This window comes from Abramis brama (assembly GCF_963993115.1).
Source record: "Abramis brama genome assembly, chromosome: 7".
Classification (NCBI taxonomy): domain Eukaryota; kingdom Metazoa; phylum Chordata; class Actinopteri; order Cypriniformes; family Leuciscidae; genus Abramis; species Abramis brama.
In genome coordinates this window covers 9,649,087-9,664,044 of record NC_139969.1, presented here as the reverse complement: position 1 = coordinate 9,664,044, position 14,958 = coordinate 9,649,087, and the positions used below count along the sequence as shown (strand labels likewise).

The 14,958-nt window shown below is 35.8% G+C and overlaps 2 protein-coding genes across 2 annotated transcripts in view; one reads left to right on the top strand and one right to left on the bottom strand.

Moving 5' to 3' along the window:
* Positions 1-14,958, bottom strand: part of ncapd2 (non-SMC condensin I complex, subunit D2) — a 116,339-nt gene that overhangs the window by 40,421 nt on the left and 60,960 nt on the right. The gene's annotated exons all lie outside the window — the stretch shown is intronic.
* The window catches only part of yeats2 (YEATS domain containing 2), a 34,575-nt gene continuing 27,094 nt past the window's right edge, over positions 7,478-14,958 (top strand). The window contains exons 1-7 of the mRNA XM_084121037.1: positions 7,478-7,589; positions 8,008-8,125; positions 8,225-8,322; positions 9,086-9,178; positions 10,524-10,751; positions 12,870-12,982; positions 14,477-14,638. Coding sequence (XP_083977163.1) covers positions 8,026-8,125; positions 8,225-8,322; positions 9,086-9,178; positions 10,524-10,751; positions 12,870-12,982; positions 14,477-14,638 — 794 coding nt within the window. The 5' untranslated portion in view covers positions 7,478-7,589; positions 8,008-8,025. The remainder of the gene's footprint in view (positions 7,590-8,007; positions 8,126-8,224; positions 8,323-9,085; positions 9,179-10,523; positions 10,752-12,869; positions 12,983-14,476; positions 14,639-14,958) is intronic.

Here is a 14,958-nt window from a genome sequence, read left to right as displayed (position 1 = left end):
AATGGATAACCTTCCTCATAGCTGAAATACATTTAGATATTGTAAACTTGTCACATTTCCGACGTTCTCAGAAGTGGAAGTCATCAAGTGGTGAAGGAGATGACAGGAAATATAATTTATGTATTCCTGTTTAAAAATCTGTGATGGCGTTTCCACGACTTTCCAAAAGAGGGAAAGAATATAGAGAGACTGATTACAGCAGGCAGAAAAGAGAAAGATGTCAAATTTGCCGTCTATTTCTTAGCCGTTGTATTATAAACACCCTTGCAAAAGTGTTGATTCTTTTTTTTGTAATTTACTGCCAATGAAATATACAGTATAGCACTATACATTTAAAAAAAAAAATGGGAATATGAAAAACTTTACTAGATTTGTGATGTTGATTACTGTGGAAATTAGTCTGTGAATAGGGTCCATTGTAATAAATCTGAAATAAAATAAAATGTAAATATTAGTAATATTAGTAATAAAACTATTAAATCTGATTAGTAAAATAAATAAATAAAAAAACAATAAAATGACAAAAGACTAAACATTAAACTAAAATTAACATTAAAAGAATTGAACAAAATAAAAGCTAAATATTGATAAAATAACAGATTCAGAGGATGTTAAATCTGATGGAGTAATCACATAGATTCTGTGATGCTGCCATTTTTTTTCTTTCTTTTTCCTTTTTAAATATACATTTGTTTATGCCTTAAACCTTTTTATCTCTGTTATTATTACTGTTGTTTTGTATCATTACTCCTAAATTTTGACGATAGATTTCTTGACATGGAGAAGTAGTCTGCAGACCGAAACTGTTTTTTAGGTTCAGTCTCGGAGTTGATTTTAATGTGCTATTTACTCTTTTTACATCATATTAAACTTCTGAGCTTATTAAATAAAAGTAAGCACTTAAATAATACATCAGACATGCTGTATGAGGGTTTCATGAGGAGGTTTTTGTGTTCTAAGCACTTGAAAACCTAAGGCTCCGGCTCGGAGCAGGAGCTCAGTGATGGACAGCTCTGATTTAGGTCAATGAAATGTCACGTCTGGTTCTTTTAGGTTCTTGATGAACCGTACAGCTGTGAATTATTGTATTTTTTTCTTCTGTGTATCATATCTGTATTTAAGCATCTCATCATCTTTGTGACAACCAGGACGTGCCTTTCTGATCTTTTTTTATTTTGAAGCAGAACCCCAATCATGCACTTGTATGTACTAGTGTTAGTAATATATCTCAGTGTAAATACATTTTGCTCTTTTGTTATGTTTTTAATGTTATCTGTGTTATTTTATGTCGTGTTTGGTGAAGAATGCTCATAGCCGTAGATTACATCTCCTTTCCTTTAGAGTTGGACTGCCAGAAAATTCTTGCGTGTTAGCGTGAATGTGCATGTTCAAATAAGACTAACTTGGAACTGTTTTCATGTTTTTGATAGATAGTTACAGTTTCTAGTGCTTATCATACTGGAAACAGACATTTACTTGTGTTAGATAAGATTCGTAGTTTCAGTTTCATTTTCTGCAATACACCTGAACGAGTCAGGCAGGATGCTGGCAGCTAGTTTACTCAAAGCACTGCATCGCCATTTCTGCCTGCAATGATTAAAGCTATAAGTGTGTCTGTATATATGTATTTATATATTTTCATATACATATGTGATTTATTGATTTTTTTTTTTTCCATTCAATCACTTTAATTATTACCAGCTGTACTGTTCTAAGGTTTTTGTAAATGTTATTTTGCCATTATGTGTACTGTTACACTTTTTATTTTTAATAAATATAATAAACCAGCTTTATATTGTGTTTTTTCTGAGTTAGATGTGGTGTTCTTGTCACTGTTGTAGGAATATACATATGGAATCTGATTCTTGACTGGACTGGTCATTCAAGTTCTGAGTTGGTTTTCAGCCAGCTTATTCACATCTAGTTCGGTCATGAAACTCGACAGTGCGCAAGCTTGACACGACCTTTACATGCAATCTGCAAGCAATCAAATGATTACTGCATGGCACGAGCTGATTGGCCTCTGCTTATCCTGCAGCCAATGAGATTGCTTGCTCAACATTTAAATAGTTTGGTTTATGGTTTGTTGTAAGCTAGTTCCTCTGAAACCCTCCACCTGCTAGATCTGCTACATGATTTATTTATGTTTCATGCGGCAGCAGCAAATCTTACATGCTCGCAGCAGGGAGTCTGTGTATCTATTAGCAGTAGCGTAGCAGATCTAGTCCACCAAGACCAAATACATTAAATGGCTAATTCACCCAAAAATGAAAATTCTGTCAGTAATTACTCACCCTCATTATTGTTCCAACCCCATAAGACTTTCGTTCATCTTCGGGAACACAAATTAAGATATTTTTGATGAAATCTGAGAGCTGGCTCACTCCTTCATAGGCTGCAAGGTAATTGATATCTGCCAGCCCAGAAAAGTTAGTAAAGACATCGTTAAAATAGTCCAAGTGACTACAGTGGCTCAACCTTAAGTTTATCAAGCGACGAGAATACTTTTTGTGCGCAAAAACCCCCCAAAATAACGACCTAACCCTTTATTCAACTATTAATTTTCTTCTGTGTGGGCCTACTTTCTGACATACAACCCAGAAGTGCTGCGCTGTTACACTACGTCAACAGCTTAGGAGAATGACATGGAAGAGAAGAGATGGTTGAATAAAGTCGTTATTTTTGTTTGTTTTTTTGCGCACAAAAAGTATTCTCGTCGCTTGATAAACTTAAGGTTGAGCCACTGTAGTCACTTGGACTATTTTAACGATGTCTTTACTAACTTTTCTGGGCTGGCAGATATCAATTACCTTGCAGCCTATGAAGGAGTGAGCCAGCTCTCAGATTTCATCAAAAATATCTTAATTTGTGTTCCGAAGATGAACGAAAGTCTTACGGGGTTGGAACAACATGAGGGTGAGTAATTACTGACAGAATTTTCATTTTTGGGTGAACTAACCCTTTAACCTTGCCATATTCAATAACATATGCTAAAACTATTCCAAGAGTTGTCATGGTTGAAATAAGTATATCCTGGTATTCCTGTTCCAACAGAAACTCAACATGATGTTAAACCTAAAATACCTAAAATACCATCACGTCATTTATCTGGAATAGTTGTAATTGAGCCAAAGCATAAAAAACACTGGACATTTTCCGAATATAATTATAATAGACCTTAAATGGTGAAACTGCAAAAGTGCTTCAAACACCATATTTGCTGTATGTTATAATTTTATATTCATAATTATATCTTAAGCATGAAGAATGTTTGTAGTGCTTTGTGTTTGTACAACTCATTCATTCTTGTGGCTTGAGGAAACATTCATCCTTGTGGCTTGAGGAAACATTCATCCTTGTGGCTTGAGGAAACATACATTGTGCAATCTGTTAGATTCTATGGAACTTCCTCAAAGGATTTCCAAGTTATGCACTATATTCCTCATACTGTCAAAGCAAGTCAGGTTCAAGGATATAATTGTAAACTAAAATGAAAAATACAAAAAACATTTGTTAATTGAAAAAAAGCTGAAAAAATAAAACCTAAATATTAAATTATGATATTAATATTATCAAAATATAAATATGATTAAAAAATAAATACTAAAATTAAAATGTGAAATGTTGCCTTGTCAATAAACTATAAGTTTGGAAATAAAATCAATTAAGCCTAAATAGCAATATTAAAAAATAATAATAAAATTACTAAAGCACATAAAGAAATTACTCAAATTTAAACTAAAATTAACATGAAAACTAAAAATATAAAAATAAAAAGAGTTCAGCGATTTATTTGTTACTCTATAACCATTTGTGGGCCAATTAGCTTACAGTTTTCTTACCTGGTTAATACCTGGCATTTGTTAAATTCGTTAGCATAGGGACAGTCGTCCTATCACATGACAAACTTTACAACTGGGTCAAGACTCCAAACAGTTTGCCCTGTACATGTCTGCATGTCTCAGCTCATGCCTAGACATTTTTGCATTTTCTCTGCAAATTTTGAGAGGAAATACGCAGAATGTATTTAAATATTGTAAAAAGTGGAGAGTACTATACTTTTATCGGTGGTAAAAGGCATATTCAAATTAAACAATATAATATATTTTTAAAACTCTGTAGTCTGCAGCACTATTGAGACAGCTCTCCTTATTGAAGTTGACCTCTAAAACCTTTTTTTTTTTTTTTTGTGAAACAGAACAGAAAGAAAGACCTTGCTTTGAGCGCTGATTCCTCTCAAGGTCTCTTCTTTATTTTTTCTTGCCACTGTTGATTTTAGCTTTCTGACTGTTTAAATTAGGGTGACCAACCGTCCTGTTTTCCCAGGACATGTCCTGTTTTCACGTCCTGTCCTGGCTGTCCTGTCTGTTTTTTGTAAAGTGGTGAAAATGTCCTGGTTTTCATTGTTTTTCATTCGGCCATTAAGCGTTTACTTTAAATACATGCTTGCCTTTGCACACAAAACATATGAAACCGACTTCGGCTTCGCCCCGTCTTGTTATAATCAGCGCGTTCCTCAATCCGCAGCGGCAAGCAGAGCGCACGTCAGAATACAGAGGCCTGTGTGTGTGTGTGTGTTCACTGTTCATCTCAGCCTCATTGGTCTGTCACACTGCTCGTCAATGTCAGAATATTTGAAATGACCAATCAAATCAAAGTAGGCGGACTTTAAGTTCACAGACACAGAATTTCAATTTAGCAGCGTGACTCGACCAGGACTCGACGGTCGACGCTTCAGTTTATATGTAAGTAGCTAACAGCGTTAAAAAAAGCCCAAATGTAAATTCATAGATGATTTACAGAGAAAATTCCCGTGTTTTCGTTTCGGTCGGGATCCGTGTAAAGCAGAATGCTTGAACTGCAAAGCTGGCACGTACGTGTCAGTGTCAAATAAAGGTGCTAGCGATCTAGAAGCCCACATAAAGAAATTATAGGCTACAAGAGTAGGGTGACCATATTTTAGTTTTCAGAAAACAGGACGGGGGCGTGGTCTGGGAGGCGTGGTTAAGGGGTTGGGGGCGTGGTTGGGGTAAATGCATTAAAAAAAAAACTTGACAAATGCATTCACAACCTTGCAACTATGTTATTGTACTTTAATACATAAAGTAATACATCCTTTCCATTCAATGTTTGGACCGCAACAATAGAATAGGCCTACTATTAAAAAAAAGTTTAGCTTTTAACACCTTTTACATGACACTATTTCTTTTCATGGTCATAGGTTAAAAAACTACCACAAAAAAAAAAAAAAATTCAATCCTCCTGATGTTCTCTTGTAGCCTATAATTTCTTTATGTGGGCTTCTAGATCGCTAGCACCTTTATTTGACACTGACACGTACGTGCCAGCTTTGCAGTTCAAGCATTCTGCTTTACACGGATCCCGACCGAAACGAAAACACGGGAATTTTCTCTGTAAATCATCTATGAATTTACATTTGGGCTTTTTTTAACGCTGTTAGCTACTTACATATAAACTGAAGCGTCGACCGTCGAGTCCTGGTCGAGTCACGCTGCTAAATTGAAATTCTGTGTCTGTGAACTTAAAGTCCGCCTACTTTGATTTGATTGGTCATTTCAAATATTCTGACATTGACGAGCAGTGTGACAGACCAATGAGGCTGAGATGAACAGTGAACACACACACACACACAGGCCTCTGTATTCTGACGTGCGCTCTGCTTGCCGCTGCGGATTGAGGAACGCGCTGATTATAACAAGACGGGGCGAAGCCGAAGTCGGTTTCATATGTTTTGTGTGCAAAGGCAAGCATGTATTTAAAGTAAACGCTTAATGGCCGAATGAAAAACAATGAAAACCAGGACATTTTCACCACTTTACAAAAAACAGACAGGACAGCCAGGACAGGACGTGAAAACAGGACATGTCCTGGGAAAACAGGACGGTTGGTCACCCTATACAAGAGAACATCAGGAGGATTGAATTTTTTTTTTTTTTTTTTTTTTGTGGTAGTTTTTTAACCTATGACCATGAAAAGAAATAGTGTCATGTAAAAGGTGTTAAAAGCTAAACTTTTTTTTAATAGTAGGCCTATTCTATTGTTGCGGTCCAAACATTGAATGGAAAGGATGTATTACTTTATGTATTAAAGTACAATAACATAGTTGCAAGGTTGTGAATGCATTTGTCAAGTTTTTTTGTTAATGCATTTACCCCAACCACGCCCCCAACCCCTTAACCACGCCTCCCAGACCACGCCCCCGTCCTGTTTTCTGAGAACTAAAATATGGTCACCCTAGTTTAAATGCTATATGCCCTGAGACAATTGCCATTGTTAAACGTGTCTGCCTTTGTAAAATCTGAATAAAGCTAAATTAAATTGGCTGTGTTTGCTCTGGTGTGACGAATGAAACTTGCTAACAAGTTGTCGTTTGTGAAAGGAAATAAGAAGACATTCACGATCACATTCCTGGCCAGCAACAAGCATGATACTTCAAAACCTGTGCAATGTTCAGGTCTTCTCAGTTCATTATTCTGTCAAAGTAAAGGCTCTCAGGTGATGAATGGCCCTCAGAGATGTGTTAATGTACAGTTTGGAACGGATGACTCAGGTGTTATCGTAAGAAACAAGGAAAGGGGGTTGAATGTGAAAATGCAAATAAGTGGACATGGTATGATAAATATGAAAAATGTCATATTTTTAACATGTAATTACCATGGAATTATAATGAGGACATTCATGAGAAGTCACAAAAAAATGAAAATGCATTTCATGCCAGAGTAGCCTATAAGACGTGTGCTTTTTGCTGTTTTAAACATGCATGAGCAGGATCACACTTGGTGAGATGTTGATGTAAGTGCGCCACCCTTTGGTCAGGCTCGGGTATAGCATGGCCTAACTCTTGAATGTATTAGGTTCAGATCATAGAGTTCAGATCCACCACCAACAAAAAATGTAATCTATTTTATGGCATATAGCCTACTGTGAAATGTGTTTGAACTGAAAGCCTAAATGTAGGATGTTAAGTTGGAGTCAGTGTGTGTGTTAATAGGCTATTGTTGAACTGTTTTTGCAGAGTTAAAAAATATTATTTTGGGGGATTTTAGTTCTTTGCTCAGGTAGGCTATAGGTTCAATAATGCTCAGGGATTTTCAACCTTTTAGATGTTTTGTACACCCAGATATGATTATCCTCATGCAAGGGACCCTTACCCTGAAATGTAATGGCCATCGAAAATGTTTTTTTGTATAAAGACCCAATTTACATTGCGGAAATTTTATATAAGCATATTTATGTAAAAACATTATTTGGAAAATATTTAGTTTTAGTTTCATTATTACATTTGTTTTCTATTCATGATAGAACTGTACTGTTACACATATTATTTAAGGCATTATTTATTTATTTGACATAGGCCTACAGTTTTGCTCTAAACAAGGACCTCCAAGCACTCCCTTTCGACCCTTTTTTGAAAACCTCTGCAGGCCGCGCGCTCGCTGCGCTCTTTCCTGAGCGGGAACGCGCCCTGCACGAGCTCGTGTGTCCGCGCGAGATTTTATTGTGCGCGAGACCAACAGAAGCTAACGGCTAAACACCTCACCTTTAAACATCTCACCATCACATTCAGCGTAGGTTTAACGTGTAAACAAACACACCTACAACTTTTGTGCGTGTTTACGTCACATTTTGCTCAGTTTAGTAAAGTGTCAGTGATGAGAGTTTAGCAAAAACTGCTTAAAAAGCTGTTGTTCTATTTAGCTTAGTGTGTGTATGTCAGATTAGCAGCGTCTTCTTTCTGTTTTTCGTATTCTTAAACCTCTGCAACAACTAATAGCAGTCTGTCAAGGAAATATAATGACACTTGTATGCTTAGATACCAAGTCTGTGTCTCAAAACCTAGTAAGTTGCCTACCCAGGACGCATTTTTGGGAATCATAAGAAATCAAGTAGGCAGCTAACTAAGTTTTGAGACACAACCCCTGTGTGTCCGTAGGATAAGTTAACTTAGCTGTTGTTTATTTGTCATGTTGTGTACTTTGTCTGCAGTCCAGCCAATGAGTGATCATGTCTGGGGTGAAAAGGAAAATAGAGGACAAAGATCCTGACTATGAGGACATCACTCAAGTGCAGGAGAACAAGAGGAGCAAAGTGGTGGAGCAGAATGGTAAGTCTAGGTTCCTACAGTGATGTAAAGTATAAAACAGTGGTTTACTTAATAGTGATTTAAGTTCTTTTTTATTCTGCCTGTTTGATTTTTTACCAGCCCGTGATGCTGCGGTGCAGAAGATTGATGCCATCATTAAGGATCAGTTTTCTCTTGAGATGAAGAATAAAGAGCATGAGATCGAGGTCATCGGGCAGGTAATCGTCTGTCCAACACTCACCTGATCTTTACAGTATGTCTCAAAACTATGTGGACTGGACTTCAGGACAGAACTTTATCTTATTTCTAGGCTAAGCAGTACTTTGTTATTTGTTAGGGGTGTAAAAAGTACTGAGAAACTACATTCACTTATGGGTACTGCGTCAATAATTTATTTAAAAGTCAAAGTATCTTGCCTAAAACATAGCTGAGACAAAGGAAACACTTGGAATACACTGTACAACTTTTAAAATCGGAAAAGATTTTAAAACGCTAGGCATTATACAATTGCAAGCGCTGACATTTAGCAACTAGTGTAGGATCTTCCAGACTGCAAGTCCGGAAAAAAATCTTGGAAAAATTTGTGTAATGTATTCCAGATTTTTGTTTCCTATTTGTATGTAAGTATTTAAATATAAACTTTTGTAGGCTTCAAAGAAAGGACTGAAGTTCACCCATCATTAGCAGTGATTGTTAGTAAAATGCGTTAGTTAAAGCAGCTGCTTTTGGTCAAAAGACTGTGATGAGTGATGATAATAGTGATGAGATGTCTCTTCACAAGGTTATGAAATATATTTTGTTTGTGGTTTAAATAAGGGTTTAGTGAGGTGATTTGCTTGTATGGACAAAAATATAATATTTTAATATGAATGTAAAATTGTAATAAAATATATGAATCAATATAAATAGATCAGAAAAAAATATTTACTTTGATGTTGCCATTAATAATGTTATTATTTTCATCTGTTTTTTCTTTTTCAGAGGCTGAATGAGGCCAGGAGAATGATGGACAAGCTCAGAGCTTGCATTGTTGCAAACTACTATGCCAATGCTGGCCAGCCTAAAGTCCCTGAGGTAGTGTGTAGAGATACATTTTGTCTATAGAATGAAACAGAAGTAAAAATCCCATTAATTTTCTCCATAGGGAAAAATCATTTTTAAACATTTAAAGATAGACCTACTATGAGCAATGAAGTTCTTACTCGATGGTGCATGCTTTTGTTAAATCAGCCGAAAGTCATTCAACAGTGGAATTCCTGTTGGAAAAACTGATTCTGCAAAAAAAAAAAAAAAACCTCTACCAAATATATTGTTTCTATGTACATAATTAGCATCTTAGAATCCACTTGTTAAGTCATCACGCATCACCATTTCCGGGTCCAAATGCTCTATCAGATGTCAAAAGCAAACAACAAATGGTGCTGATATATACATACTGGGTTCTCAAATACTACCGAAAAAAAAAATCTCAGATGGCCAGACAGTGGTGATTATTTTATTAATCATTAAAATATTGGTCCGGGACACTGTGAGCTTAGAGCCTGTAATGTACAGTACATTGTGAGTTTTTAAAAGCTTAACTTTAATGTGTGATATGAATAAACAGTGCTCATAAAAGTCTCCTTAGATAGTATTCTCAATTCAAATGAGTAGAGGCTTGGACTTTACTTCATGAAATAACAAGCAGGTAGTTATATATTTCTCCATCATTTTAAATTTGATTATATAATTTGAATTGCTTCAAGGGATTGTCGTTCTTTCCCTTGTTAAAGCCATCAAGGAGACACTTAAAGGGATAGTTCACCCAAAAATGAAAATTCTGTCATCATTTACTCACCCTCAAGTTGTTCCAAACCTGTATGAGTTTCTTTCTTCTGCTGAACACAAAGGGAGATATTTGGAAGAATGTTTGTAATCAAACAGATCTCGGTCCCCATTGACTTCCATAGTAGGAAAAAAATATACTATGGTAGTCAATGGGGACCGAGATCTGTTTGGTTACAAATATTCTTCCAAATATCTTCCTTTGTGTTCAGCAGAACAAAGAAACTGGAACAACTTGAGGGTGAGTAAATGATGACAGAATTTTCATTTTTGGGTGAACTATCCCTTTAAGTAAATCTTTTTGTCTGATTTTCAAATACATTTTTGCTTAAGTTTTTAATCTTGTGATTCATCTCGTAGCTGGTTTGGTTCATGGCTTCTAACTCTAACTTTTTTTTTAAATCCCTATGAGTTTTAAATTAATGTGAAAAATACTGCTGGAACTAAGGCCACAAAAAAGTGGGCAAACACTCTTGCACACAGAAAATGTCTGTTTTTTTCTCATTCTACATGAATAAACATCCAGTTTTGTTGTTGCTTTGTAGAAAGCTCCTTTAAGCCCAAACAGTTGATCACTGATTTCATTTGCTTCCAGGCCACTAAGAGTGACCCATCTGTTCTCAACCACCCTGCCATAAAGCGCTTCCTGGATTCCCCCTCCCGCTCCTCGTCTCCACTGAACCAGAATTCAGAGACGCCATCACAGGTCCAGTCTGAGACCGAATCCCTCAGCCAGCATGGGGAAGCTGGGGAGAGAGAGACAGACAGCGGGAGAGAGGATGGGGCTCCACGTGAACGACGACCCGGCAGAAACACAGGAAAGGTTAGTGGCCCACACACTATCAGAACATAAGGCTTTAATAGGTTTTCAGAATGTAGTAATAACGCTGCAAAACACCATTTTATTAGAAGAACCTCAAAGGTTTTGTCACAGTGATTTTACCATAGTTCAGGGGTGTTTATTTAAGCCCAATGTGAAAAATAGATAGAAAAGTAATAGAAGACCTCTATGATTAATTAATATTTTAATAAAAAAATCTTTGATAACATTTATGAAGAATCCAGTTAGAAAAAAAATGCTTAATGTAGTATAAAAACAGCACTTTGCATTTTAATGCAACACGACATAAAATTTTTTGATTGCTACATAAAATGATGCAATGTAAATATTTATTTACAAATCAAACACATTTTGTTGTCCTTATGTAGTATATAAAATCTTTGGTAACAAAGCCTTTATATAATGTATATAATATATAATATATATATAATGTATGTAATAGTATAATGCATTATAAAGATATTCACAATGTGTGTTAGATAATGCATTATATATTTTCATAAATAAATAGCCAAAGTGAAAACGCATTATAATATTTGCAGATTCCTTGTTACATCTGAAGTTGGCACAGTTTGGCAAAGTTTTTAAGGCATTATACTTTCTAAAGGTATAACAATGAATAGATAAGTATTATAACTGTGGTTACAATTATTCGTGAGACCATACCAGGGCTCCAGACTGCAACCATTTTTCCTGCCGGTGTGACAAAATTTTGTTAGAGGTCGCACTGGTGCGACCACCACATTGCCCAACTGATAAGAGCTGCCATTTCTGTTGCATATGAGAAACATCAAACGGTGAACAAAATCGTGCTACTCGTTTGAGCTGTGCCGATCGTGGGCCGATCTTTGATCATGCGACACCGTTACAACACAGCACTGGGAGATCCAGTGAAAAAGCATTTGAATTCATTGCAGAATTCTCTGTTATAAGCCATATCAGATCAAACAGTGCTGACATGGAAATCACGCTTTCCAGTCCACAAATCACCAACATTCACCATGGATTTAATGTAGTAACGCTAACTGTAACCATGGTATTGTGGCAGAAATAGTAGTCATATGTTTTTACATTATTAATTTCAGGGTTTGTTCAACCTTTTGAGAGTGAAATTCACTGACTTTCAAGTTATTTACAGAACTTTTTCCAGCACTTCAAAGCTTTTAATGTGAACAACTGAATTGCCCCTAAATTTTCATTTTGTGCTCCTAAAACTTTCAGTGAGGGGCTATACAGTGTTGCTAGTAAGTTAGGAGCCCTGCGTACAATGCATTATAAGATGCATTACAAGGCATAATTAATGCATTCATTTATTTATTTTATTTATTTATTTGTTTATTTGACAGGGACATTACACAACAAATGTGTTGCACAGGCCAGAGATAGCTACAAGCTAATTTTCGTCTGTAGTCCCTGGGCAGAGGCAAAGTGACAGCAGGTTATTACAGTGGACAATGAGCATTCCCACTGATGAGTCCATTCACAATACAAAATACAGATAAAACACCTACAAAAGGATCATCTCAACAAACATGCAATTGCAATACCTTTACAACTATTTACAGTTCCCTTTTAAATTTACCTTCTTACATTTTTAACAATACCCCAATTAACCAGTTTTTGCTAATGATCACAAATCTGACCGTCTTTCAACCACTTCTTTAGGTTAAATTTAAACTGTTGCAAGGTGCTACTCTCTCGCACAGTTAAAGGCAACGAGTTCCACATCCCTGCAGCTTTCACAGAGAAGAAATTCTGTCCAAAGGTAGAGGACCTAAAGTTGACATAACAGTCTCCTCTGGAAGAGGCTCGCGTTGTTCTAAGTCCTGCCTCTTCACACGATTTCACAAACATTCTCAGGGGCTGTGGTGCCAAATCATGAAATATGTTATTTAATAAACTGACATTCGAAAACAAAACGAAATTTTCAAACGTTAATAATTTATATTTCTTCACAATGTTACAGTAATGGTATGAATTAAAAAACTTTTATAATGTATTCTACATAAAGGCTTTAAGTAAAGTGTTACCAAAACTTTTTAATACATGTCTGAGCCATTACTTGACAGTAACAATTTTGTATTACGTGCACATGTGTAGGACACATTTGGTGTGCCATTATCCTTAGAGCAGCATGTGACTTACCATACTACAGGAGAGGAGGCTTCTCGACTCTACATGAAGAAAACCATTGTTGTGGGCAACGTATCCAAGTATGTAGCCTTTATTTGTCTTTTTGGCCTTATTTAGCGGATAGATCAGAGTGCTTCATATTACCAATTTCAATTTTACTAGATTAGCTTGATGTCTTTTACACTAGTAGTGTGAACCCTGTATGAATTAAAAAACATTTGATCATTTCTAGTGTAGATCAGCTTTATCCCAACAACTAGAGGGCTAATGGCCTAAATCTTTGTTATTGCTCTTGTGCATTAGAGAGTTTTGATTTAGCACCTCTGGGATGTTCACTGATGTTTGTGCTGTTTCTCTGAACAATTCTGGTGTGCCCTTGAGTAGGACGCTTTTTTCTCGGTTCTGCAGTCAGTGCAACCTTAAAGGGATAGTTCACCCAAAAAGGAACATTCCATATTCATTCTATTTTCATATCATTTTAAAACTGTCTTTCTTTCTTCTGTGGAATACAAAAGGAGAAATATCTGAAGTGTCATGATCATATCAAGGCAAAATACGCCTGATGTCAAAGGTTTAAGTAAAAAATGCCTTGTATGGCTTCAGAAGACTTTGAATATATAGCACATCTGTAGTGAGGAGCTAGTCTCCATTCATTGAAATCTCATGGAAAAGAGTGATTGATAAATTAAGAAGAATGTCATCCATATTTGGAATGACGTGGGTAAGTAAATGATAACAGAATTTTCATTTTAATAAATTTTTTTTAAACCATCCTTTTCTTGTTTCTCTGTCAAAAAAGAAAAGGTCCTGAATGAATGCTAGCCATTGATTATTTGGATAAATGCTTTTATGAGAAACAATGGTTATTTCTATGAGCTTGTATTCATTTTTAAATGCGTAACTTTCTCTGGAAAATCTCAGTATTATTTTTCCGAAACCCAATAAACCTCTATGTGGCAAAAAGCAAAGCTTTAGCTTTCCCTAGGCAGCGATCTAACCTCATTTTTTCTGCATTATCACACAGTCCTTGTCTTCTTTACCTCATAAAATTCATTCAGAGCATGTGAGAGAGACGCAAGTGTGTGTGTCTGCATATGAGCAACGATACAAGCTCATTTTTTTTCCTGCCTGCAGAGCTACTAAAGATCTTTATGAGACTGTTTACTTCAGGGCCAGTGTGCTGAAAAAACTCAACATCTCAAGCTGTTTATCTATCTAAACACATTCTACATTTATGTGTTTAGCAGATGCTTTCTTTTCTGAGAAACTTAAAACGAAGTGCACAAATCACATTACTGAGGCAGGTAGCTGAAAATGCACAATGCATGCTGAGCTGAAAACTGACTTTTTTATCCTTCCTGCTACTGAATGAATATATAGCAAAAATGCTGCCTACTGAAGCTTGAAGAAAAGTGTTAAGAATGTCAAAATATTTAAAATATGTTTAAAGACAGTTACTGAGAGGTTCATACTGTTTTTTTCTCTCTAATTCATGGTTGTGAACTAAAATCCTGAAAGCTTGTGTGTATGCTACTATAAATTGATTTTTATATTACTGTTGTTTTCTTTCTCAGGTATATTGCTCCTGATAAACGTGAGGAGAACGATCAGTCCACACATAAATGGATGGTGTATGTTCGAGGTTCTCGTAAAGAGCCTAGTATCGATCATTTCGTGAAGAAGGTCTGGTTCTTCCTGCACCCTAGCTACAAGCCCAATGATCTTGTGGAAGTCAGGTGTGTGTTAACTTGCCTCTCTAATTTATTGTTTCTGTTTTGTTTCTAATATTTTTGAGGAAACTGATTTTTTTTTTTCCGGATTCTTCGGTGAATAGAAAGTTTAAAAGAACAACATTTTTGTTAAATAGATTTTTTTTGTAACATTATAAATTACATGTATAAGTCACTTTTGATCAATGTATCATTGCTGAACAAAAGTATTAATTTCTTTAAAAAAAAGAAATATTCCCTGTTAGCAATGATTCATTTTGCTCGTTTTTTTTTTTTTTTTTGCTTCAAGCAATATCAACACAGAACAGGCAGTGCCCTCTAGTGGA